We start from the raw sequence: 22,126 nt of genomic DNA, 5'->3' as shown, positions 1-22,126 counted from the left end.
TGTCTAAGACATTTGAATCTTAATGCGAATCTTGTGAGGAGCATGATAATTTCCTTATTTAGCTGGAGCTGTCATAAATCACAGAGTTTAATACTAATCCAACTGATGAACTGTACACTCAGCTGTATATAGTAGTTCAGTGTTGTACGTTGCACTTTCTCAAGTGCAAATTTAGAAAACGGTGTGGTGTAAAAGGACCTTGATGAACTGGCCCCAGCCTGCTTTAAATCTGGCTGCACTTCACTACAGGCTTCCTACAGTCCCCTTTTAGAATGACTGTACTTAAGCCTCTCTTAATGCACTATGCTCTCTTGTGCTTCTTAAGTCTTTGCACACCCCTGTGCTTCAAGTATTCCTTTTAGAAGATTGAGGTATGCCTTTCTTCACACTCCCACACAGATATGAATGAGCTTGTCTTTTTCTCCTGTGTTAACTTAGTACTCTCTTATTACAGTGCTTAAATTTTACTGTAATTCTTTCTTAAGCCACCAGTCTTTTCCACTAGACAACTCCTTGAGAGCAGGTCTGTGGTTTATTCCTTTCTGTATTCCCCAGGGCCTGAAACAATGCCTAACACATAAATGTTTGCTGAATTAACAAACGGGTCCTGAAGTTCATGCAAATTTGCAAGTGGAATAAAATGTAAATGAGTTTAAGATTAACAATCATTAATTATATGCCTAATTCTAATTAAATTGTGATATAGTTAGAAAGAATATCAGCCTGAGTTTCAGAAGATATGGGCTCTTTTGTTGGATTAATGGTTTTGTAATAGTCCCTTAACCTTTGTATTCTTAGTTTCTTTATCTGGAAGTGAATGGATTGGAAGGATTTTTACTAAGATCCCTTACAGCAAAAATTACATTGCTCCTAAGTTAATTATAGAGAGCTGGGTCTCTTCTGCCAGACTCCTTGAGGCAGGAAGTATGATCTAGTCATCTATAATTTCCTGACACTAAGCTCTGTACCTGGTATATAGTAATTATTCAAGTTATTTTACTAAATTAAGCAATAAATTCCCAGATATGATTTTAAATAAAGCAAATGAGAAAAAAAGCCAGGTAGTGAATAGTGAATTAAAACTCTGTAAAACTTAAGATAATCTATTAAAGAGCGGTTATTTGGAATGTCTGAAAAAAGTACCTCCGAGAAATTTTTTTATTTCTCTGTTAAAAAATTCACCAGTTGAGGAAATAAAGTCAAAGCTGCCTGGTCCCTTAACTACAAAGTTAATAATTTTTCAATCTGTGACATGTTTTAATAGGTTTTATGTGTTAAAGTTGAACCATGCCTGCTATAAGATTGTTGGCTGTATTCTTGAAATTTGTGTATACTTCTTGCCCAATGAATTGAAAAACTATATGCAGTTCAGCCAGGATTTGTTATATCATTACCATATTTTGGACTTCATCAGTCTTTAGGTCAGAAAGAGTGTGTCTCTGGTTATATCAACGTATCATCAAATAAAAGGGGAGGCAGGAGGTTTATCAGTCCATTTCACTGTATTTTTGTAAAGATTTGACATTATTTAATAAATGAGATGTCACCCTGCCTTCCAGGCATTTCTTTAGGACATCAAAGTAATATTCTTATATTTAAACAACTTATACCATTGGTTATTAATTTGAATAACAGCAGAGTTCAGTTGTGAAAATAAAATAATACAAACTATTTGTGTACAGTACATAAATAAAGTGTTTTAGAATACATGCATCCATTCATTCATTTGTTAATTGTGAATAACTAGACAAATCTAGTTGAGGAACTGTACATAAAAAAGAGGAAGATATGATAATGCACTAGATTAATGTAAGAAGCAGTTGTCTTAAATTAGGTGTTGATGCTTGTTTAATTGAGTCAGATTTTCTCCCCACAAAAAACAACGTAGTAAATTTCTTATTTGTTGTTTTTTATTGTGAACTTTAACATACATATATAACAGCGATAACTTTCAAAGTACGATTTCACAAGTTGTGAGAGCAAATTTTAAAGAATGTCATGGGTCACAGTTCCACAGCTTCAGCCATTTCCATTATTGTAAAATATAGCATACATACAGAAAGGTGTCAACTCTCGATGTACAGCTTAACAAGCAGTCATATAGGTAATTTCAAAAAAACTGTTACGGGTTTCAGTTCCACAGTCTCAGTCCTTTTCCTATCATGCAATATAAGGTATATGCAGAAAGATGAAGACCTTCAAGGCACAATTCAGTGAACAGCTATAGAGCAAATCCCTAGGGGCACTATAGGCTACAGTTCCACCATATCATTTACCTTCTTTCAGCCCTTCCAACACCCCAGCATCCAAAAATATATATATAATTATATAAAGTTTCATTATTCATAGACCTTTGCTAAATCTTATCTTGTTTGTTGCTACCCCTTCCTCTCACTTAATCTCTTTCATCATCTTCAGGGGTGTCTAGGCAGTGAGCACCCAAACTTGTTCATATTAAATGGAGTATCTATTGACAATATGGGGAAGGGGGCTGCATCTCATTATTGATCCTAAAGAGGCTGTTGCCTCTGGGTATTAGGACTTGTCTGGTATAGGAACACTCTGGTGGATTTAAGTTTCTGAAAGGTAAGACCTAGTGAGTGAATCTTTTATAGAATCTCATCCCTAGGTATTTGGGAGCTACTTTTGGTAAGGGCATGGCATGCTGTGGCTAATTGGGATGTCTAGCTGGAGCTTGCATAAGAGAAACCTCCAGGATAGCCTCTCAATTCTATTTGGGATCTTTCAGCCCCTGTGACTTCAGCTTGTTACCTTTCTTTATTTCTCCCTTTTGGTCAAGGGCCATTCTCACTCCAGGAGTCATGTCCCATGCCGCTAGGGAGATTCGTTCCCCCAAGAGTCATGTCTTTCTTGGGGGGAGGGGGCTTAATGAATTTATATGCCAAGTTGGGCTTAGAGAGAGAAAGGCCACATCTGAGCAACAAAAGAGGTTCCCTGGAGAGGCCTCTTAGGCATAATTATAGGAGGGCTCAGGCTCCTATTGACAACCCTAAATTTCACAAGAGCAAGCTTCAAGTTGAGGGCTTGATTTATTAAGTAGTGGATTCCTAAGTTCACTTACTATATATTCTATCCCAAGATAAATGGTCAATTTCTTGCATTATCTTCACTTAGTTGTACAATCATCATCGTAATACATCCCAGAGCTCTTATCAGCTGCCAATTATTCATCCCTAGTGTTAGTGAAGAGTTAGTAAGATATTCCTGTTAAATATAGTCTTTAATACGCAATGGGTAGTTTTTCCATACTACTCTATTGTTTCCATACTGCTCTGCACCAGTGTCATACCATATAAGTAAATCATGCTAACACTAATCTAGATTTGTGGTGCCACTCTGTGGGTTACTTGCCTTTAAACAACCATTTACAAGCATGTTTGCCTTCAATGCATCACTGATACTTATAGTCTCATTAACAAACCATAGTCACACCCGTCCATTCCCATACTATTAAGATTACTCTCATTATCATATCTGTACATATTAGATTATCATTCCCCCTTCACTAGCTTCTGTCTATCTCTAGGTCCCTTACATTCTACATTATAAGATGCTTATTTTACATTTTTCACAGAGTTCACATTAGTGGTAACACACATTAGTGGTAACAAACAATATCTCTCCTTTTTGTCTGGCTTATTTCACTCAGCATTATGTCTTCAAGGATCACCCATGTTATCATATGTTTCACAATCTCATTACTTCTTACTGCTCTGTAGTATTCCATCGTGTGTGTATATACCACATTTTATTTATTCATTCATCTGTTAAAGGACATTTGGATTGTTTCCATCTCTTGGCCATTGTGAACAATGCCGCTATGAACATATGAACATTGGTGTGCAAATATCTTTTTGTGTCACTGCTTTCAGATACTCTGAGTGTATACTAAGAAGTGGAATTGCTGGATCATAGGGTAACTAGATATCTAGTTTTCTGAGGAACCGCCAAACTGTGTTCCAGAGTAGTAGCTGTACATTATACAGTCCCATCAGCAATGAATAAGAGTTCCAATTTCTCCACATCTTCTCCAGCATTTGTAGTTTCCTGTTTGTTTGATGGCAGCCATTCTTATTGGTGTGAGACGATATCTCATTGTCATAATTTGCATCTCACTAATAGCTAGTGAAGATGAACATTTTCTTCATGTGTTTTTTTAGCCATTTGTATTTCTTCTTCAGAGAAATGTCTCTTCATACCTTTTGCACATTTTATAATTGGGCTGTTTGTGCTATTGTCATTGAGTTGTAGGATTTCTTTATATATGCAAGGTATCAGTCTCTTATCAGATACATGGTTTCCAAATATTTGTTTACATTGAGTTGGCTGCCTCTTCACCCTTTTGACAAATTCGTTTCAGGTACAGAAGCTTTTGATTTTGAGGAATTCCCATTTATATATTTTTTCTTTCATTGCATGTGCTTTGGGGTATAAGGTCTTAGAAGTGACCTCCTAATACTAGGTCTTGAAGATGTTTCCTTATATTATCTTCTAGGAATTTTATTGTACTGTCTCTTATATTGAGTCTTTGATCCAGTTTGAGTTAATTTTTTATAGGGTGTGAGGTAGGGGTCCTCTTTCATTCTTTTGGATATGGATATCCAGTTTTCCCAGCCCCATTTGTTGAAGAGACTGTTATGTCCCAGTTCAGTGGATTTGTGGGACTTGTCAAAAATCACTTGACCATAGATCTCGAGGTCTACTTCTGAATTCTCAGTTCCATTCCATTGATCAACATGTCTGTCTTTGTGCCTGTACCATGCTGTTTTGACTACTGTGGCTTTATAGTAAGCTTCAAAGTCAGGAAGTGTAAGTCCTCCCACTTCATTTTTCTTTTTTTGAAGTTTTTAGCAATTTGAGGCATCTTTCCCTTCCAAAAAAATTTGATAACTAGCTTTTCCAAGTCTGCGAAGTAGGTTGTTGGAATTTTTATTGGAATTGCATTGAATCTGTAGATCAGTTTGGGTAGGATTGACATATTAATGACTTTTAGCCTTCATATCCATGAACATGGAATATCTTTCCATCTCTTTATGTCTCCTTTTATTTCTTTTAGTAAAACTATGTAATTACCATGTAGAGGTCTTTTACATTCTTGGTTAAGTTTATTCCTAGGTACTTGATTTTTTTGTTGCTATTGAGAATGGAATCTTTTTATTGAGTGTCTCTTCAGTTATGTGATTTCTAGTGTATAGGAACATTACTGATTTAAGTACATTAATCTTGTATCCCATTACTTTGCTGAATTTGTTTATAAGCTCAGGTAGCTGTTTTGTTGATTTCTCAGGGTTTTCCAAATACAAGATTATATCATCTGCAAATAATAGCAGTTTTACTTTTTCCTTTCCAATTTGGATGCCTTTTATTTCTTTGTCTTGCCAGATTATTCTGGCTAGAGCATCTAGCACAATGTTGAATAATAGTGGTGACAAAGGGCATCCTTGTCTCATTCCTGATCTTAGAGGGAAGATTTTCAGTCTCTTGCCATTAAGTACTATGCTGGCTGTGGGTTTTTCATGTATGTCCTTTATCATATTGAGGAAGTTTCCTTCAATTCCTAAGTAAATTTCTTAAGGAAAGCAAATGAGATACACCATGAATAATTGTACTTTTTGCATTTTGTTGTATACTTGATGTATTGCTTTTGTGGTTCTTGAAATTATTACTGTTCAATTGTTTTCTATTTGGCCCAGATACTTTTATGAGTACCTAGGGGAAAGATCATGTTTTGAGGAACCTGAAACTTTAGACAATTTGGAGTGATCTTTTAAAGAAAAAGAATACAAAATTACAAATACAAAATTGGGTACAAAATTGAATTTTCTTTAGAATGTGGAAAAATCACAACAAATTATAAATTTTAAAAAACAGACAAATCCTCAGGCACCAGAAAATCAAGAGAAAGAATCTAAACTAGCTTTTCACCCTATAAATTTTATACTTTGATTTTCTTTCAGTGCCCACCTATTTCTTGTGCTTGTAGATGCTCAAATTGGCAAATTCAAATTTGAGCATTTTGTCCTCAGACTGGGCTAGTAGGCACTATGGCTTTAAGTTTTCTTAAAGCCATTCTTTCATCAGGACTGCTGACAATAATTCAGTTATTTACACGAGTGACTGTGCACCTCATTTTCTTCCACTAACCCAAATTAAACGTATCTCTAACCCAAATTCCCATTAGCCAGATTCCAAAAATTCCTGTGGCCATTCCAAGTGCTACTCAGTAGGAGTTTAAGTATAATGGAAAGAAGTCAGTGATCTTAACCAATTGAGCTTAAAATATCTTGCTCTTGAAAATTTTACAAAAAAATACGTTTAGGACATTGAAAGAGACCCATATATGTGAGGGACCTCTGAAGCTTAAGCCTCATTAGCTTCTCAGTAAATCTTCTGTTTGTATGTGTATTTTGTTTTTTATAAGAGTGCTGCATTGTTAGATTATTATGCTCTAGTACAATTTCTAATGATTTAACTAAAACTATACATATATATTTTTTCATTGGAGTGTTTTTTGTATACTAGGTAGAGGAGTAAGAATGAACAGGGCTTAATTCCTCTTGGACAAATCACATGAACACTTAGAAGTTAGTATAGTAGTTAAATCACTACCTTTTTTTCTGGCAGGAGTTATCTTCAGTTTTGTAGGGAGCCCTGAATTGCCCCAGTGGTTTGGTGGCACCCAATAGATGACTGAACCATTATATAACACATTTATAGGGGTGGTAGAAAATATGGGAAAGTAGAGAAGACTAGTTCTGAGCTGACACCCATTTACTGCTTAATAATTCAGTTATTAAAATTGTACCTCTTTGTTTTATTCTCCTCTGGGTTCAGGAACGATATGCCAAAACATTAACTAAAATTTATGAAAGAGCTTTAACTGGGAGTTCATAGTAGTAAAATAATGTTTAAATGTAAGAAATTCATTGCTAGCAGATGAGATCCATTTCCTCATTTTCTTTTAAAAAAAGTATTATTAATGGTGTACAGTGATTTGCACACTGGGGTTTTATTAACCTGTGAACAATTGGATGTTGTAGAAGAGAGAAGGAGAACATTACAGGTTGAAAATAAGGGTATGATAGAGAAAAGGCATGAGAGGAGAAGAAAGTAGAATTTAATCATATTAAGATAGATGTGAATATTACTATTTCATTGTGGGTTGGAAACAGTAATTTAAGACTATAATTTATATTATGGAAAATGAAGAAAGAGCATATAGTTCCATAATTTCTCTTTTTGTCTTAAGGAAAGTATTGTGGTTCATGAGAAAATGTTTTATTTTTGTCTTAATTTTTAGGTAAGACTGTGCCAAAATCCCAAACTTCAGTTGAAGAATAGCCCACCATATATACTTGATATTTTACCTGATACATATCAACATTTGCGACTTATATTGAGTAAATATGATGACAACCAGAAACTTGCCCAACTCAGTGAGAATGAATATTTTAAAATCTACATTGATAGTCTAATGAAAAAGTCAAAACGGGCAATAAGACTCTTTAAAGAAGGCAAGGAGAGAATGTATGAAGAACAGTCGCAGGACAGGTAAGAATATTTAATAATTTTTTCCCCTCATGTTAAGGTCTTTTATGTTGCTTTTTGCTTCATAGTTGACATAAGTGTCACCATGTAATTGTTTTGGAGGAAACGTCTTTCAGTTTGTATATTTACTTTTCACATTCTTTAGACCTTGCACTTTTACATAAATTTATTTATGACCATAGCTAGTTCATGAGATGGTGTACTGTAAGGCGGTCGTGCTTGGATGTGTGGGATATGGGATGTAGATGTAGCTTCAGTCTTCATGCATTGACTATTAAATCAGAAAGTGACCTTAAGACAAGTGGATTGAAGTGATATCAACTGAGTCCCCATTTTATACCAGGATTCTTGACTTAGGGACTGCTCATTAAAGTTTGGCTAGTTCAGTGTTAAATTTCATGATCTATCTTAAGTCAAATAAAGAAAATAATAGAGTTTTTCAATTCTGTGATTTTAAATATATCTAAAATACATATTGATAATTATAGTCTATTTAGATTTCCAAATTGGAAAAAAATATATAAGGTTGTCTTACAATAATTAGTTAAGTTAAATTTTAGTGTAAGATACTTAATATCTCTGGATTTCAGTTTCCTTATGTATAAGAAGACCTCTAAGAAACCTTTAATGTTTCTTTCAGGTCTGCAAAATTAGCCTCCTTTAGTCTAATAAAGTACAGGATCACATAATAGAAAATTCAGTAATCTAGGTATGTAGACTTTATAGTTTTCTGTAAAAACCAGCAAAGAAATACCCAGAGCAAGTAAAACCATCAAATTCAAACAGAAAAATCCTGTCTAGTATAAAATGGTGTAAATGTTTGCTTATTTATAATTTCTCACTAAATTAGTGATGATCCCCAAGATAATTATAGGATTCTAACCAATTGTGTAATTGTGGCATCATTTAATACTTTTGGACCATGTTTATTTATCTTGAGGATGGTAGATCTTTGAGTAGCCTTTTTGCTCTCTCTCCAGGACTATCAAGTAGAATTTGAATTGCCTCAAGATACAAAAGTAAGCTAGAGAAATATCAGAGTGATTGGTTTACTACAGACATTTCAAGAATGGCAAAGGAAGGTTAAAGGAAGCCGGATATGTTAATAATTATATTTTCACTTTATAACTCTTATGTTGACCTAATAAAACAGTATTTTACAAATATCTTCATATTTATTCGGATTTAACCTCCAAAATTCTTCCTGATTCAGCAAAGCAATCCATTAAATTTTTTTTTTTTTTTGGTATCAGGGTACTGAGAAGGTGTGTAATTTCTAGTTCTAGGAACTTGAGTGGTGATAGTGATTTAATTGGATATAGTAATACATGATGAGGTAAACTTATATTCCACTTTTACATCTTCCTTAGAAACTTGAAACATTCTCTAACTCAGCAGATATTTTATAATTGCCATTGCATTTGTAAGTTTTGATATTTTTGGCTTTTTATGTGTAAGTATTTCATGGGGAAATCCTGTAAATTTTGTTCAATTTTGTAATATTGACTGATCATAATGAGGCATCTGTAAATTCTGTGTATCTCTTTTTTTTTTTTTTTTTTTTAATTTTTAAGTAAATTTTTGTCACTGTTCTAGATGGAACCTTGGGACAAAACTTAATAGTTTCTATCCTGGTATAGCATATTCCTAATTGGGTATTACTGTCACCCATTTTCCATTTTCTGATAGTATTCTGGGGACAGCTGTGTTTATACAAACTTACATTTGATAAATGTCTAATCATAATGTATCATTCTTGGTACACTGTAATAAGGACATAGACTTTTTATTTATGTTTCTTCTAGTAATAATAGATTTGTGCATATTCATTTCTAGGTTCTCGTAGTATCTCCATTGCAAACTGAGTAAACTGCTATGGCACAGGGAGCCTTGGACATTTTGCTCTACTGAACATAAAGGAAATGTCCCATAAGGTTTTTATGGTGGTTAGGCAACAGAGTATTCTGTTAACTAGAATGACTACTTAATATCTATGCCATATTGATTATTGGTAATATAATGAATTCTCTGAACAATTTTTTCTTTGAGTCTGCAGTAGCTCTCGAGGGACATTAGTGTCAGTAAGCTAAAAAGGAAGGATGGTAATAGTAAAAATAGTAGCAATTTGGAGTTAATTGACTAAACTTGCATTGCCACAGGTGATTCTGCACTTCATTGAAGAAAATTGTGCTGGATGCCTACTTGAATCAAAATGTTTATTTTAATGTTCATGCTCCTCAGTTGTGTCAAAATTCTTTGTGGATTTGTTTTAAATGTAAGGGTAAATGGAAAAGATTCAGGCATCAATTTTGAACTACCTGTATTTTAGTTGATTCCTAAAGAATGAGTAGCCTGAATTTTTTAAGCAATTTCACATAAAGGAATATACATAAATGGCATTCAGTGTATTTCCTGGCTACTGCAATCCTGTGTAGAAGGAAAGAGTTAGAAATTATAATTAAATACATTTATTTGCTACAGAAGTAGATGTTAATGACACAGTGGAACCTCTTCCTTTAAAATTTACTTTGAGTATGGGTGGAGTAATGATTTCTAGCAGAGGAAATGAATGAGCAGGCTGCATGTCTCACTTGACTTTTATGGTGAACCGCCTTCCCTTTTTGTGAGTCTTTTTCCTACAAGCAGTTGAACCTCCACTGAGTTGGCGCTTCTCCAGTTGGATGTCTGAACCATTCTGGATTGGCATTGATTTCTGGCACACGTGTACTTTGCGTGGGGATGGGGATTGTATAGAGGAGGGAGAATTTATCTGTACTTCCTTTAAAATAAAGAGAACCTTTATATTATTTTTTTTAAAGTTTTAGTGGCAAAAGTCAAAATGGGTATGAAGGTAGGTAGAGCTGACAAGTGTAAAATTGACAGGAGGCCTGTTTCTTAATGTGATTTGACTGGTAACTTCAGTTGACAATTTTAACCTTTGGTAAAATTTATTCTTTAATCTAAGAAGTATGTATTAATCACCTTCTCTGTAAGGCCTGATGTTGGGCACTGTGTTATCCAGAACATCCAGAGATGATGGCGTTAAGATAAGATTTTCCATATTTCAGAACTACCTCAGGAAACCAGAGTACTACAACCCATTTCTCCTACCCACACTGTGAATTATAACCACTGAAACAAAACCTGAAGTCAACTGATATGGAAAGAATAGCTCTGAGTTTGGTAAACTACCTGGAAGAAGAAGATAAAGCCTTTTAAGAAATTTGTGCCAGAGATTAATACAAGAATCCTGTCTTTTTATTAATGCCATTTTAGAGTCCCAGACAATTCTTTATGCACTAATGTTGTAGAAAGCAAATCAACATCTAAACAGAATGGGATGTAGTGTATAGGGGCAGGAGTAGGTGCAATAAGCATTTTTGCATGGTTTGTAAAATAAGATTCATACCAAATCAGGTAAAAAAAAAAAAAAAAAGAAAAAAGAAAAGAAAAAGAGCAACCAGTATATCAACCCAGTAAAATTAGTCCTAGAAGAGACTAGACTTTATTTAAAGTCCTTCAGGAGCATCAGGCAAAAATCTTTTTCTCCATTCAACATTTGGTCAAACAAGAAAAATGTGTAATTTGCTAAATTAATAAAGTGCTTTTCCCCCTGAAGGATCACAAATCACTATTCTTGCTGCTTACCCCATGTCATTATTTATAAAATAATGTACCAGGAACATTTTAGAACTGATGTATTAAAGATACATATGGTTAAGTTAAAAGTTGAATAAAAGCAACAGTAGCTGCAATGATAACAACAGCTTCAGCAGCAGCAACAAAACACAAAGCAGCAAACAGACCTACTTGCTTTCCTCATACCACTGTATCACCTCATTGCATTGGGCAAAGAATAACGTAGTAACAATTTAAATGTTTAAATTTGTGTAAATACAAACACGTGTCGATTAAATACATGTATATGCTCATCAAAGTAGTGTTGAAATTCCTCATGGAATTTCATGGTCCACTGTTTAAAGAGATTGACCTGTAAGTACAATTTGCACTTTATATAATAGTTTTCGTTAATACTGGAATTGATGGGTTAATGTCCTTGCTTATGATGCCACATGAGTACCACATTTTCTCTTGGGGAACTCTGTATATTGTGTGAAGAACATGAGGAAAAGAGTGCTGTCCTTATTGAGTACAGGATGCGGAGCAACAAAATCTCATGGTTTGATGCCATTTCTGCTACAAGTGTTCCTTGGTCGGTTTCCTGGCTCCACTCTTATGTTTTTCAGTCTTTCAGTGATTTTCTGAATATTCATAACATTTTCACCTCAGACATTCCAACATGCTAAAACCAAAGTATAGTTGTTTGTTTCAGACTAAATGCTACTATTGCTGTATCAGTCTCATAAAAGTAATTTTCAAATCCAGGAGTAGTTTCTAGTAAAAATATTGTATTTGTTATTAAAATAATCATTCATGGTAGAATTAATTTTGGGGAGGTTTTGTCTTTTCTAAATAATTTGTACTGAATGACTTCCAGTCTGAAATACCTGTTGCTTAATGATGTATGAGAGGTAATAGTTTATATTCATTTAAAATAATTTTGCATTTTTAAAATTAGCCAAGTCTTTCTGTTTCTCTTTTTGCATTTATTAATGGTGAATATTGCAGTTACTTTGACTTATGAGGGTAAGGGTTAAGTTGCAAGTAGAGAAATCTGTTGGATCTCTTTTGATTTCAAGTTACGAAAGCATATTCAGGTGCTATTTTAATTTTTCTTTATTTGTCTGTATTTTTGTCATTTTTTAGAAGATTAGAGGGATTAAAAGATTAATATTTATCGTAAAATAATATGTAACTTGGGTTCAGAGGGCGAATAGAGGCCAACCCTCTATGTAGAAGTGTGTCTGTGGGTAGGGAGTGAAATATTCTTTAGGAAACTTGAACATCTTTCTGAGATTGATTTATTACTAATGGATAAAAAGTTATGTAGTTTTGATGAGAATTCCTTCATTCATATTTCACGCATTTGAGAGATGTGCATATGCTTTTTCTAATGTTTGAAATGAAAAAGCTTGTTTCCTTAACACACCATGAAAGTCAAGGCCACAGAGTTACTTAGACAAATGTTTTCAGTGAAACAAAGGAAGTCTGTTAGAGTAGGCAGGTGAGAGCTTGCAGAATCTTTGACTGTTAAGGACTTTATGGCCCCATGTAGTTCACTAAGTACTCTGCTGCTTTGCTAACTAGATACAAAATAATTTTCTTGTTGAAATTCTTTTAAGCCAAAGGGATTATTCCAGAAATTTGCTCAGTAGTGCTCTTTTTTCAAAATAAAAAGGAAAAAAAAATTATTCAGATACAATTTAAAACTAATTCTACTGAATATGTTAACATTTAAAATAAAACAATATTAGCCTTAAACTATTTGTCATTTATTTTCTCTATTTTCTTTTCTCAGCCCTGCATAAATACCACTTGGCCCTTAACCCCTGGTTTCTTAGTTACCAAAATTTTTATTGCAACTTAATTTCTTCCAAGTCAGATGATATATTAGGTACGCATGATATTTTGATTTTAAAAATGGGGGATTTTTTTCCCCTGTGGATTAGGGTTTATTAAATGTTTATAAATTCCTGAGGATGATAACTATTATTTTTTAGGATGGTAAGCAAACCCACAAAACTCAAATGAACTTGGCTTTATGGATGACTACCTTTTATGTTTTTCAGTCTTAAGGCAGCTTACTAAAATTGTTTTCTTTTCAGTAAATATCTGATGGCATTCAAGTTTGATAATTAAAATCCAGAAGCATTCAAGAAAGAATGCCTGTTTTTAGTTTCATAATAATAATACTCCCTCAAAGAAGGTTGATGAATGCTGTCTTTCAAGTAGCCGATTTGTTATTTAGTTAAAGAAAGCTCCCTTGGCAATTTCTTACAAAACTAAATTAAATCTTGTTTATAAAACAGACAAGCTGCAGTGATAATCCTATAGCCTGAGGAGTGCTTGGAAATCAAGCTCAAGAAGGGTCGTATTTTTCAGTGATTTAACAAAGAAGTGGAGTTTCTAGGAGTACAAACAGATCATCATTCAGTGCTAATTGGTAGGGCACAAAATAAGTACTTGTGTCTGTTTTTCAGAAATATTCAGTTTTCTAAAACCATTTTTAATAATCTTTTCTCTCTAACCTCAATATTGTTAGAGTATGAGGTCTTATTTGAGTATGCATTTGTACACCAATTGTTTATAGACAAATGCTAATCATAGCAGTGTACACATATAAGATCATATGAAGTACCTATTTATAAATTAAAATAATGAAGAGAGATTAAGGCTGTCTTGTTTAGGTAGAACCAATGAGGAGCTGATTAAAGTGAAAGATAATTTAGATTTATCATTTAAATATGTTACTTTGAACATCCAATCTATATGATAACATCTGTGATCATATTATACAACTTTTACATGTAATCAGAAATGTGGGACCAAATATAGCAGTGTAAAATTTATAGTAAGGAAGGAAAGAAAATAACCCATTAAGAGTATATTTCATGAAAGTGTAAAAGACTTTGCACTCATAGAAGGAAATGCTAGCTAAACAGAATTGCTTAGTATCATTTTTTGGAAGGGCTATAGCACAAATAATTTTTGTAGTTTTGTCAGATTTATAACAGATAGCCTGATGAATGTATTTATTGATTTATTTCTATGCATATATTAAAATACATGGTGATTTCAGTGTTCACCTGTATTAAAATTTTCATGTGTGTATTGATGTAAGTGGCTTTATGTATAGCTTGTTGTAACAAGCATTCTTACTGATTCTAATGTATAAAATGCCAGTTCCCTTTTAAATTTATCAAATATATATTTCATTAAAAATTATAGTAGTAATAGCCTAGATTATCCCTTAGTAATAGCCCAGATTATCCCTGGATTTAGAATCCCTGTTTTGTTCTTTTATTCTGTGATAAACTCTGGAGAATTAATTAAAATAGCTAATTGTAACTTACATCATCATCATTAAATCTGTTTACAAAGCTTTTTCTGTTACGAACATGGAAGAGTTTTCCATCCTGGTGGCATAGAGGAGGCTATACTTCACATCCACTTTGTACTTTAATATTAAAATACTGTATGAATTATTATAATAAGTATCATTTCAAATCAAGATTTGAGGGACTTGATTAGAGGATTTTGGTTTAAACAAGAGCAAATGATTATTTCTAGAAGTGCGATGATGAGTGGTTTAAACCAGGGGTTGGCAACTGAAACAGAGCCATGTAGTAAATATTTTAGTCTTTGCCAAGTGGTCCCTGTGGCAACTATTCAACCTTGCCTTTTTTGTGGAAGAAGCAGCCATAGACAATATATAAATGAATTGATGTGGTTGTGTTCTGATAAAACTTTATTTACAGAAAATTGTGGCAGACTAGATTTGGCCCATGGGCTGTAATTTATCAACCCCTGGCATAAATATTAATCTAATTTCTGATGATAAAATTTTAAAGGTGTTTTATAAACATGGATTGAGTATGTAAGTTGTTCTGTTAGGAATATGTTTGGCTAAAAGCAACAATAATCAACTCTGGTGGCTTGGAGTTTTTTATAGCAGGAAAACGTGTTCTTAATCCATCTCTTTAGTTGTGAACCCATTGTAAATGGGATCTTTTGATGAGGTTACTTCCTTTAAGGTGTGTCCCAACTGAATCAGGATGGGTCTTAATCCCCTTACTGAAGGCCTTTTGGAGAAGGCCACAAAGAGCAGCCTCTGGGAGCAGCCAGAAGCTTAAAGTCAGAGAAGGGAGAAGATGCTGCCATGTCCATTGCCATGTGATAGAAAAGCCAACGATCCCCAAAACCAGAAGATACCTATCCTGGGAGGAAGAAAACTTTCTAGCCCTGCAACCATTAGCCGTTAAATTCTTGTTAAGCCAACCCATTGTGTGATATTTGTTTAAACAACAGTAGTTTACATACATAGGGTTGTATAGTTTTCAGCAGTGCTGCCAAGGACCCAAGCTCTTTCAAACTTTGTAATCTTTTTCCTTAATGTGTTGACTTTTGTCTTCATTTCTTGTCATCTTATGGTTGTAGAATTCCTGCTGTGGCTCCATGTGTTTTAAAGCTAGAAGACACAAGAAGGGGGAAGGGCAGCACCAGATGTGTCTGTCCTCTTTTTATTACAGATAAAAAAAACTGCCCCAGAAACTTGCTATTCCATTTGCTTCCTCCAGCAGATTTCACTTAGATCTTATTAGATTACCAGGTTAGCCCTGGTTACAAAGGTGTCTTTTATTTTAAAAATTTTAAATTTCAGTCTTACTGTTAGAGGAAGGCAAGAGAGAAAGGGGGGTGAGAAAGGATATTGAGTCAGTCTACAGTATCTGTCAAAATAAATAACCAGACATCCACAAACGGTTTATTTAAACGTATCATAAGGCATAACATGGCTTATTTAAAAATATATTGTCAAAAACTGCTGGCAGAAGACATGAGAATTTTGGTCAGAGCAATAGTATTAGACAGGGTATCATCATTTCTGTCGTGTCCCTGGCCCCCAATTCCTGCACAGGCAGTAGGTTATGTTACAGAAGAATCCCTGAGCTTAGGGAACCTGAATTTTTTTAAATGGGCATTAAACCTGCCTGAACTTTGTTATTAGACAGTAAACAAACCTTTCCTTTGTTCTAGAGGGAAACACTATTCCCATCATCCAAGACTGGATTGCCCTATGAACATCTTTGAAAAGGTGGTCCCAAATGAAGTCAGGGATAATTTCTGGTCAGAAGACGTGTAGAAATGTGAGAACCATAGAGAATTTTTTCCCAAAATATATATGTTCAATATTTCCTAAAAATCATAATTGTGTCTTAAGTTCTGTGTTTTGAATCATACTTAATAAGGATATTATGACACTATTTCCAGTTGCTAGTAAAACCAAAATCTTGGGTTCGGCCATACTAATATGTATAAATAAATAAAATTATGTGTGATTCTATGAAATATATGACATGAAATATCTAATGTATATATTGGAGATATCTCGTATATATATGAGAAATATTGGGTATCCAGAACAACACTGATAACTTTTTAGTGTAAACTTACTTTGTCCTTGTTGGCTTTCTAGAAAAAAAAAATTGTTTAAAGAAGGAACAAAGATACTAAGACTGCTTGATCTCAAGCTCATTATTGTTTAAAAGAGAAGACAATTCTATTTTTTCCTTTTTTCATTCTCTTAAACTTTACTTGGCTAGTGTACATTTAAGTTTAGCCCCTAATAGGCAGTTTCAGTAGGTAAAAAAGATCAAAATTATGAGTTATAAGGATAATATTGTTTAATTTTCTTTGTTGTCAGTGAATATACCTGAGAGATGGGTGGTGAGTTTTCCAATACCGTTGTTATCTAGAGAACCTGATATGACTGAAGGTTATATGATTTGACAGGAGTCATATGCACTCATGTGCAATATATTTCTACATGATGTCTCATTGCCAGTTGGCACGTCTGAGCCTGCAGCTGTTGGCGTCAGAAGGGTGTACTGTTATCAACATTGTGAACTCTTTTGCAACTTTGTTTCAGGAGGACACATTTGAGCACTTAGCACATTTTATTGTTGTGAAAATGAGGTACTTTCCCATTTTCATTAAACCTATGTCAATATTGCATGTAAACTGTTTTCTGTTGGACAGTGCTACATTTTATTTTTTACAAGATGGCTTGTAGTAGATTATTGGTTTAAAACTTCATTTCTCATTTTACTTTTTTTTGTGTGTATCTGTGTGTGGTTTGCACGTGTGTGTCTGAAATGTAGCATGTGGCTTTTAAGCTTTTAATTTGTTTAAATGAACAAGATTGGATTTTCCCTTTAAGGAGACAGGAAAGGTTACCTAAATCCTTTTTTTTTATTTTTTTAAAAAAAGGTATTAATGAAATTAAAAAGTTAGTTCATTTTATAGATGCTGCAGACACTTCAATTTTTTTCCCTAAAGGTTTTCTATAGGACATATTGCTTTTTTAAGATTGTAACAACATATGCATGTCAACTCTATTCTTTTCCAGAAATTTTGAAAAATCAATTTGACTAAAGATTTTTGTAGTGGTCAGCTGGGTCTCATTTATCTGATTAAATAGGTTTGCATGGATTCAGACCCTAGGAACCAAATTATTATTTCAAAGTTTTTTGTGGATTATTTTTTCCAGTAATTCTTATTTTTGTTTGTTCTGCCCACAACTGTATGCAAAAAATCAACTGGAGAAAAAAAAAATCAACGGAAGTCATCAAGTTGATTTTATCACAATGCTTTTTCCCACTACATCAGGGCTTGGCAAACTACAGCCTGGGGGCCAAACCCAGCCTGCTATTTCTTTCTATACATAAATTTTCATTGGCACACAGCCACACCCATTCATTCATTTATTGTCTGTGGCTGCAGTGGAAGAGTTGAGTAGTTGCCACAGAGAGTGTATGACCTGCAAAGCTGAAAATATTTACTATTTGGCACTTTATAGAAAGTTTTCCAACTCCTGCACTATGTGGATATAAGCTCTTCTACAGCAGTCTTAGATATGGGGCATTTAAAAATTATTTAACTTTGTATTTTTGCTGCTTTCTTTCCTCTCCCCGTTTCTGCTAGTGGGTGCTCTAAGAATTAGTAACCACTGTGATTTTACAAGGCTAAAAACATGTCAATGGCAGGTAATCAATGGCTCTCACTTCCTGTCTTGTGTGAGTATTCACATGTATATGATAATTTAAAACTGTAATAAATTTAGGTCTTTGGTAAGTTTAAAAAAACAAAACAAAACAAAGTATATTATGAGGTCTTTGGCAATCATCTGGTCTAGTGGCTTTCTAACACAGTACATTGTCCAATGCATTCTTATTCTCTGGAATGATTATTAAAAGCTGATCCCCTGAATTTACCAGTTAGGATCTAAGTATCTATTTTTTAAAAGTACCCTTGCTGCAGAGGAAAGAAGATGGCAGCATAGAGAGAAGTGGAAGTTAGTCCCCCTGGAACAACTAAGAAACAACCAGGAACAACTGGTAAATAATCTGGAATAACTGCTGGGGGACAACTGTGACTGTCCACATGTCATACACAAACCTGGATTAGGAGGAATGCCTGAGATTGCAGCATAAAATCTGTAAGACTTCTGACCGAGCCAGGACCCCCTGCCCCCCATGGCAGCCCTAACTGCAAAGCCTCGCTGTAATAGAGAGCAGCACTCTCTGAGCGAATATACCTCAGTCCAGATCCAACTGGGGTTTTAATTGGCAAGCATGGACTGCTCAATGCAAACTACAAATCCCCAACCAGCAGACAGTGGCTTTTAGTGATGACTGACCTTAAAGAGCCTGAGGACTTCTCTGTGCTGGGAGGTGGAGCTCAGAGGACCAGGTGCTGTCTCTGGCCAGCGGGTGAGGCTGGAGGAACCATGGACTGGCCCTGAAGGGGGGCTTTCTGTTCCTTTTTCTTTCTCTCAACCTCGGTGACTCAGTGGAGAAAGTTGCAGCCATTTTCAGTTCACAGCTCTCTCACCCAGACAAGGGTGGAGATAGCAGAGTCAGAGAGATAAAGAATGTATTTAAATGCTGATGATCACTCCCTAGGGGGTGTATCTTCCCTAAGAGGAAGGAGGTGGTGCCCAGCCCTACTATTGGCCTCCCATTCAGAACCAGACTCCAGAGTCTGGGGGAAAACAGCCAAAACAGAAACTAAGGACTAAGGGGGCCACACCTCCTCACACCAGTCAAGAGCGACAGGCTGACAGGTGTCACCTGCTGGGCAGGTTAGGAAAAGCACAGTGACTTGAGGCCTCACAGGGTGTATCAGTCTTCTAAGACACACCCTCAGGGAAAGCAGATACTGAATAGTGCACCCTTCTGGGATCTGAGCCCATTCTGGTCTGGGAAAACCTGATTGGGGTAACCAAGGAAACCAGATGCCTAGACAACAGAAAACCACAATCTACACTAAGAAAAATGAAGTTATGGCCCAGTTGAAGGAACAGATTTACACTTCAACTGAGATACAGGAATTGAAACAACTAATGCTAAGTCAGTTCAAAAAGTTTAGGGAAGATATGGCAAAAGAGGTGAAGTGAATAATGAAAACACTGGGTGAATATAAGGAAGAAACTGAAAGTTTGAAAAAACAACTGGCAGAATCTATGGAAATGAAAGGCACAACACAAGAGATGAAAGACACGATAGAGACATACAACAGCAGATCTCAAGAGGCAGAAGAAGACAATCAAGAACTGGAGAACAAGACACCTGAAATCCTACACACTAAAGAACAGATAGGGAAAAGAATGGAAAAAATATGACCAACACCTCAGGGAATTGAATGACAACATGAAATGTATGAATGTATGTGTCATGGGTATCCCAGAAAGAGAAGAGAAGGGAAAAGGGGCAGAAGCAATAATAGAGGACATAATCAATGAAAATTTCCCATCTCTTATGAAAGACATAAAGTTACAGATCCAGGAAGCACAGTGTACCCCAAACAGAATAGATCTGAATAGGCCTACACCATGACACTTAATAATCAGAGTATCAAACGTTAAAGACAGACAGAATCCTGAAAGCAGCAAGAGAAAAGTGATTCATCGCATACAAAGGAAGCTTGATAAGACTATGTGCAAATTTCTCAAAAGAAACCATGGAGTGAAGAGGGAAGTGGTGTGATATATTTAAGATACTGAAAGAGAAAAACTGCCAACCAAGAATCCTGTATCTGGCAAAACTGTCCTTCAAATATGAGGGAGAGTGTAAAATATTCTCTGACAAACAGACAATGAGAGCGTTTGTGGACAAGATACCCGCTCTACAGGAGCCCTACGGACAGATAGGAAAAAAACAGAAGTGAGAGGTTTGGAACACAGTTTTGGGTGATGGTAGCACAGCAATGTAAGTACACTGAACAAAGGTGACTGCGAGTATGATTGAAAGAGGAAGGTTAGGAGCATGTGGGACACCAGAACGAAAGAGGAAAGATAAAGACTGGGACTGTATAACTCAGGGAAACCTAGAGTATTCAACAATTGTGATAAAATGTACAAATATGTTTTTACCTGAGGGAGAACAAATGAATGTCAACCTTGCAAGGTGTTAAAAATAGGGTGGTACTGGGGGAGAAATACAATCAATGCAAGCTAGAGACTATAATTAACAGAAACATTGTATTATGCTTTCTTTAATGTAACAAAGGCAGTATACCAAACCTAAATGCATATAAGAGGGGGACAGAAAGGAGGGGTATGGGACTCTTGGCATTGATGATGTTGTCTGATTCTATATTCTACTTTAGTTTAATGCTATCTTTCCTTTTGTTTGCTAGCTATCATGTTTTGTTTTTCTTTTTTTCTCTCTCTTTTTCTTTTGTCTCCTACCTTCTTTGAATCGTCCTCCTTCTTTGTGGATGAAATGGAGATGTTCTTATATAGATAGTGGTGAGGATGGCGAATACATAAATACGCAAGTATACAGGGATCCATCAATTGTTTACTTAGGATGGAATATATGGGGTGTGAACAAAACCGTCTTAATCAAAAATGGGTTGATGAAACCTTGAGGACACTATATTGAGTGAAATAAGTCAGACACGTAAGGGCAAGTATTGCAGAGTTTCACTGATATGAACTAATTATAATATGTAAACTCATAGACATGAAATATAAGTTACGAATTTATAGAATGAAGCTAAAGAATGGGGAGCAGTTGCTTATTATGAGCAGAAGGTTCAAGTAGGTGGAACTTAATTGTTTGAAAATGGACAGAGGTGATGGTAGCATGTTGTGAGAATAACTGCTGAATGGTGTGTGAATGTGTTGGAAAGGGGGAGCTGAGTCACGTATGTCACCAGAAGGAAAGTTGGAGGTTAAAAAATGGGAATGTATAAAACAGTGAATCCTATGGTGGGCAATATCTGTGATTAACTGTACAAATATTAGAAATCTCTTTCATGAACTAGAACAAATGTATGACATTATAACTAGAAGTTAATAATAGAGGAGAGATATATACCTATTATAGGTATAGGGAGAAAAGTATACCTATTGCAAAGTATATACTACAGTTAGTAGTCTTTTAACATTCTTTCATCAACAGTAATAAATATACCAATATTATGAGTCAATAATGGAGGGGGGTGGTTAGGGGTATGAGAGGATTTGAGGGGTTTTTTTTGTCTTTATTTCTTTTCTGGAGTAATGAAAATGTTCTAAAAATTCAGAAAAAATTAATTGTGGTGATGGATACACAGCTGTATGATGTTACTGTGGGCACCTGATTGTACACTTTGGATCTTTGGATAATTATATGGAATGTGAACAGTCTCAAAAAAGAAACAAAAAAAACTCAATACAGATAAGACAAGGCACATACAGAACTTACTAGGTATGATTTGGTTTATGTAACAAAAATTACTAAATGAGGCATCATTTTTTTAAATGGAAAAATAAACATTTCTCAGTACAAAAAAAAAAAAAAAGTACCCTTGCTAGTTCTGATATCCTGCCTGCTCTCAGAATCCCTGCCAACCAAACCGTTTCATTTTATGTATGAAATTACCAAGGACC

The 22,126-nt window shown here is 34.9% G+C and overlaps 1 protein-coding gene across 5 annotated transcripts in view; it reads left to right on the top strand.

Moving 5' to 3' along the window:
- Nucleotides 1-22,126, top strand: part of CBLB (Cbl proto-oncogene B) — a 234,641-nt gene that overhangs the window by 11,205 nt on the left and 201,310 nt on the right. For all 5 annotated transcript variants that reach the window (XM_037835057.1, XM_037835056.1, XM_037835053.1 and 2 more), the window contains exon 3: nucleotides 7,322-7,572. In XM_037835057.1, coding sequence (XP_037690985.1) covers nucleotides 7,322-7,572 — 251 coding nt within the window. The remainder of the gene's footprint in view (nucleotides 1-7,321; nucleotides 7,573-22,126) is intronic.

The sequence above is a fragment of the Choloepus didactylus genome, chromosome 1, assembly GCF_015220235.1.
Source record: "Choloepus didactylus isolate mChoDid1 chromosome 1, mChoDid1.pri, whole genome shotgun sequence".
Lineage (NCBI taxonomy): Eukaryota > Metazoa > Chordata > Mammalia > Pilosa > Megalonychidae > Choloepus > Choloepus didactylus.
The sequence above is the reverse complement of the archived record's forward strand: the minus strand, read 5'-3'. Positions and strand labels throughout refer to the sequence as shown.